This window comes from Cryptomeria japonica, chromosome 10 (assembly GCF_030272615.1).
Source record: "Cryptomeria japonica chromosome 10, Sugi_1.0, whole genome shotgun sequence".
NCBI classification, from domain to species: Eukaryota; Viridiplantae; Streptophyta; class Pinopsida; order Cupressales; family Cupressaceae; genus Cryptomeria; species Cryptomeria japonica.
The window spans coordinates 697,899,838-697,906,242 of record NC_081414.1 but is presented as its reverse complement, the minus strand read 5'-3'; the positions used below and the strand labels follow the sequence as shown (position 1 = coordinate 697,906,242).

General features: G+C 36.4%; 1 protein-coding gene across 1 annotated transcript; it reads right to left on the bottom strand.

The window, feature by feature from the left end:
* Positions 1-3,036: 3,036 nt before the first annotated feature.
* Positions 3,037-4,134, bottom strand: LOC131066643 (F-box/kelch-repeat protein At5g15710-like). Its single transcript, XM_058001458.2, has one exon. The coding sequence runs from the start codon at positions 4,132-4,134 to the stop codon at positions 3,037-3,039; it is 1,098 nt and encodes a 365-aa protein (XP_057857441.2).
* Positions 4,135-6,405: the final 2,271 nt, after the last annotated feature.

The following is a 6,405-nucleotide window of genomic DNA, read 5'->3' as shown; positions in this document are numbered from 1 at the left end:
AATCTGGCTGAGTGATAGCTATCGACTGAGACTCTTAATCTATTAACTCTTCTACTTCCTCCACGCAGAGAGTTCACCTCTTGTTATCTTCAGTCTTTAGCGCTCCATTGATAATGATTATGACACCTATCGGCTGGGTTGCGAGGTTAACTTATTGTTTCATTCACTGATGCATCTGCAAACAGTGACTTGAGCGTTCAAACTGCCAGGTCTAGAGTCCATTAAGGATTATAGTTTAGTTTCCAACTTGCACGCCAGTTCATTCTCCTTTCAAACCGGTCTATCAGCTGTTAGTTGCCAACAACTGGAGCTCGTGGAGAAAACTGAACGTGGAGAGGTGATGGTTATCATTTAAAACTGCGAGAGGTATCCTCCATTATTTGCGAACTGCAGTGTATCCGCATGAATCATCACCTCGCGTGCTGTCTGCTGGGTGATGTGCGAAGGAGGAGACGTGGTGTGCGAAGGAGGAGACGTGGTGTGCGAAGGAGGAGGGTAGTTGGTGGTAATACCGACCCCTCCCTATATTAAGGGGGGGTGGTCGATATTACCATCGACCACCATAGCCCAAACAACCAAAACCTAAAACCCGCCACCTTTTATAAGGTCGAAACAATTTCCATTTGTTTTCTTTAATAAACTTTTGCTATTACATTTAAATACCCTTCCTTTGTTATATTTAAATAATTAATTAATGACTTTTGTTAATGTAATTATTTAAATATTAATCAATTAATCACTTTTGTTAATATAATTATTTAAACATTAATCCTTCCTTAGCCATTACATTTGTAAATGTGTATTTTGATTTTTCTAATATTATAACGAGTGGCGTTCTCCTATATATATATTTTCAAATAATTGAATTACGTATATATTATACGTTCGAAAAGTTTATAAAACATGACATATTTATAATTCTAATTATATATACTTATAATCCACTATCACAGTAAACCGATGGCAATATAATTACTGATAATGCGATCACCTTATCTCAACTCCAATAACTACTCTTATGGACGTAATAAACGTAACAGTTACCAATTACATACAAAAATTGGGACACTGGATACGCAGACTAAGCAAGCATCAAGCGACTTTTATAAAAATCAAACAACAAAATATGAAAACCCAACCAATCGACAGAATGACTTACTGAAGGCACTCACCCGAGTGTAACTGACTAAAATTAGGGTCAACTACTATCTCCTTCACTTCCATCGGAAAATATAAGGCACGCTCAGACCTGTGTAGCCAGGTGGAGACGATACCCCGTACCTACCCGGTACTTGTACCTGCAACATCCTGCATCACCGACCACACATGCATATATACATATATCAAAATTTTAACATACACACCGATGAAGGAGATTCGCGACGTTCCCTGTCTCACCGAGATGAGTGAAGGAAAATCATCCCCATGCATCCCATACACTCGCAGATACACAACACACAGTGCATAGATGAAGTAAAGCGTCAGTACATAGCAATGAACCATATAATGCCATAAAACATAAATACATAAATACTGCAAATAAAACATATGTCTCATAATCAGATAAAACATGAAACAAAGTTATACAATTCTAAATAACCAATGATAATGTATCTACTGAGAATAATAAGAACAAAGTATCAGTTCACACAAGTGAGGGTACTACACAGTCAGCCCAGGGCTACCCTTAGCTGCCCCATCCAAATTAGCTTTTATCCATCCCCTTGAGGGATGAATCTAACTAACATCTTCACAATCCTTTTTCCCTAGTCTAGAAGCCTTAGAAATATCACCTTTGATATGCCAATCTCTCGCCATCTTAAGATCATAGGTTGTACATACAAGAGTCTCCATTTTATCCGCATTAGAAGGGATGCTATTTAAATTCTCCGCAATTAGTCTGTATATTCATTCAAACACAATATTGTGTGGAGCCTCCTTATCCTTAAATAATCTATTATTATGCTCCTTCCACACTCCTAGCCAATGTGGGGAAAGGCAAAAGACCATAACCTTCGAATAGTGGGATTTAAAGAGGGGGCATTCCATTGGAAGAAAAGGTCCTCCAACAAACTAGGAAATAACCAAGATAAGTTCTAGCGAGCAAGAAATCTTCCCTTGATAGAAGCCACATACGGGCAGTGGATGAAGAGATGATTAGACGATTCTGCAACTTCCTTGCATAAGTAACACCGATTGGGGATTTGAAAGCCATGCTTGCAAAGATTATCAACCGTCAACACTTTATTTAGGAGCAAAATTCAAAAGAAGATATTGATCTTAGGAATAAGGTGTTTGATCCAGGCTTTAGCCCAAATAGGAGGAGGGGCGGAAGAAAAGGATAGCATAGAGACAACCGAAGACACCAAAAAGCACCCTGAAGGGTTTGGCATCCAGACTAAAAGGTCACCCTACTGACTCTATAACAAATCAGTTAAAGAGTTCTATAATGAAGAGTTTATAAGCTCTGACACTTGTTGAAAGCTTTATAAATGAAATAGAAATCCTAAAATACTTGATATTAAGAAAAATTCATGATTGTACACACTTAAATTAAAATAATTTAAAACCTTTTAAAAAATAATTTAAAATATCAAATAATTGATATAAATAATTTAAATTTATTGATTGTCACAATGAGAAAAATAATAAATAAGACTTGCTGCTCTCAAATCTTACCATTCTACTATCATCTCATTCAAACAAAAATGATAAATAATTCCATTTTATTTTAAAATAAAAAAAGTCACCTAATATAACTAAACAACCTTCAAACCAAAATTATACAAGTCGCTCAATTGAGCGTTTAATAGTCAACAGCTGATGGAGCACATGGAAATCCAATCCCCAGCTCATCTATCTCTGTCTTTACCTGTCACTCATGTTCACTGAGCTGACCAGCTTTTTATTTTAAACAAATAAACAATTAAAGAAATTCATGCCACCTCCTGCGCTTAGTCCTACATATTCTTGCTCTCATTCTATTCATAAAGTTTTCATTCCCCACTGTTCATGCACCGCTCAATACAAATAAACTTAAGAGAATTCAGTACCAGTCATAATTTCTAGTGGAAGGCATCTCATTCTCACATATCTCAAATCTGCAGGAAACTTGGGCAGCCAATTCCAAGAGCTTTTGTTCAAATCATACAAAAGTATCTCCATGCTCTCATTAGCTCTGAAACAGATCTTATCTCCCATTCCCACACACTCAAACCAATTTGAATTAGAGCTCCTCCTAAATTCCTCACACACAGAGCTGGGCATTTTCCCAATCTCTTCCCACTTGTAGTCCTCCATTGACGTCTTGGGAGAAACTAACTCCCACATAATTACGCCTTTCAAACAGTGATTATCTTCGGTTGCCCCAACCACAAAAACACCAGTCTTACAACAAACAAGCCGAATCGACAAATTTTCGGCGTCTGCTGTGGGCATGGCCATAATTGTGGTGATCTCCTGTTCAATATTGTAGGCCATTATGCCGCCAGTGGCAGTCACACAGAACAAAGAGCCCTTACAGAAGAACATGTTTTCGTTTCTTATAATCACATCAGGAATGCTGCCTGCAACTTTCCATGTCTTGGTCGTAGAATTGTATGCTTCTACTATAACCTTATCACTGCTGCTCCTGCCCACCACCATGACTGTATATTCTTCCGTCTTATTACCCGCTGGTAAAATTGCCTTGGCCATAATTCTACTCACAAAAACCATCTGTGGCAGCGTGGTGTACGTTTGGGTAAGAGGATTGCAAACACATAGCATTGAAGAATTAAAGCCAAAGAAAACATTGGCGTTAATGTCTGCCAAGAGCAACCCGGAAGCAGATCCTCTGAAATTGATGGGGCAATCATGAGGTATGAAAGATAAAGATATGGTTCGCCAAGTGTGGGTGATGAAGGAATAGATTAGCGAGGGCAATTGGGTTTTGGCAGGGCAAAGAATGAGAAATGGCTGACTATTTCTGGCTATGGAATTGAAGTGAGGTGATGAGAAGAGAGTATTCCAGGTCTTGCAAACAGCCCTGAAACGGAAGAAGCAGTCCACTGGAAGGCATTCCAGTATTCTCTCCATCAAATGTTCAGGCAAATCCGACCACATTGTTTGCTTACGAATTCTGAGAGCACCCATTTTCACAACTAGAATCGATTATCCCGTATGGAGATGGCTAACTATTTATAACACTGCCAAGCTTAACGTTAACTTTGAATAAGTGAGCAATGGAGGCGAACAACCAATTAAACACAAGTCTTGAGACTAAGTCAAGTCCCACGCGGTACTGAATATTTTGTAACTGGATAAATTTATTAAATCCAAGGCAAACAAAAAGACATTATTTTAAAACAATATAAGCACTTTCTAGTCAGGGTCGATATAACTAAACATTCTTCAACAATTATTTTTTATATAGTATTGAATTAAGCGTTTAATGGTCCACAGCGAATGAAAGGCCAATCTTCCGCATCTTCCATCTCTATCTTTACTGGTCAGCCGTGGAGTGAGGTGACCAGCATTTTATTTTCTTAAAAACAAAGAAAGTCGTGCACACCTCACATATTCTTGGTTTCATACTATACGTGTACTCAGCATCTTACAGAAGAAAAGCAAAAAATATATAATTTATTGCATTGATCTAAGCATCGGCAGTGAGGGATTTATGTATATATATTTTATTAATGAAGCTAACGATTGACATTCAAGAATTCAACTTTCACCATCAGAGTATTAACTAAGTTTGCTAATGAAGATAATGATTGACATTCAAGAATTCACGTTTCACCATCACAGTATTAAATTGTTTATTAACTAGCAATTGTACTTTAGTGTGCAATGGGTACGCCGAAAAGAAGTGGAAGGTCAATTTAAAAAAATATTATCTTTAGTAACACAAACAATGCTTGGAAAATTGTTTTGAGACCATTGATTCTAGCGTGAGACAATTTCCCGATAGAGAGTTCCTCCCCAAGGAATAGTAACAGAAATGAAAATATATATTGGATGTGCAATAGTTACGGCGATAGCAAGATATGCTTTGGGTAATATATTGGAGGGTAGACAAAAGTTGGAAGAAACAAACATTGCCTTTGTTAGGAGTAATTATTTAGGATATATTTGAGTTGATCTTGAGATATGGGGAAAAACTAAATATGAATGGATGCAACTTATAATTTAAATTGTCAAGCTATGCAAGATTTTTTTGTAATACAAAATGTTTTGGTTAATCATTGTCTTTCTCCACTTCCTTATTCAAACTTTGGTGTGAGGGATTCGATTTGATTTAGGATGTTTATGAAGTGGAATACTTTGGGTAGATAATCTGACAGAAAGTCTAATGTTCCTTTCCCACTTAAATCGAGACATTCATTAACCTCTCCATTTGTGATTGATTAACGATCTAGGAGGAAATAAACTACCAATATAGTGGTACACACGAGAAACAAATCTGCATAAAGTATACACACATTAGAAATCATAGATGAATCGTTGAGAGAGTTTTATGGTGTAGAGGTTTCAATTATGATAGAAGATATTCAAAGAAACATTATAGTATGTAATGTTACTATTTTCTATTCCCTATCCATATTTAACAAAGTTTTGATTTCAAGATTAGAGGAGTAGGAGGGGCAACTGCACCATTAGAAAAAGTAGGCTATTCAAATCTGTAAACTAACTTTCGTGCATCTTGTGTGAGAGGAAACATAGGTTATGGTCACAACTATCAATACAATATTGTCAAAATATTAGGCATTAAACAAACAAGTGCTATAACAACTATTGGAACGCTCTCAACTACTTAGTCCTTTTCCCTATGAAGCCATCGACAAATACACTTATGAGAACCCGACATTTGTAGTGTCAACAAGACAAGAAAAGTCTTTTTAATCAAACTTACCTTCATTACCTGTACTGCATGCATCTCAAATTCAAGTTCTTGCAAGATGATAGTCAATCTTGAGAACCAAAAGGTATAGATCAATCAAATATACTGAAACATTGAATAAGAATTTGGATATGAGAATAGCAGCGAAGATATGGTGAGATTTGGTAGGCATGTCTAGTGCTGAATAAAGAGTTTGTGAGGAAAAAAAATATAATGGGTTTGATTTTTATGATATGGAATAAAAAGAAACTGTACCAATACTAACGATTTCCAATTTTGTAATATGTTTGGATGCATTAATGGGCCATGGTAGAAAATGATGGACAAACTGAAGCAAAACAAAGTGTTACCTACTTCAACAATGTGCAGATCACTAACCAAGTAACCAAGTCTTACATCCTAATTAGGTTAATCTTGTAAAATGTTTCATTAAATAAATCCATATTTCAATAACAAAACATACAATTGTGTCACAAAGTTTTTAATGCTTCCTCACCTCCATGTGGTCAGAACTACAACAA

What these genes read in the sequence shown, in the direction of transcription:
- LOC131066643 (XM_058001458.2), bottom strand. Translation starts at nt 4,134, where the DNA reads ATGGGTGCTCTCAGAATTCGTAAGCAAACAATGTGGTCGGATTTGCCT.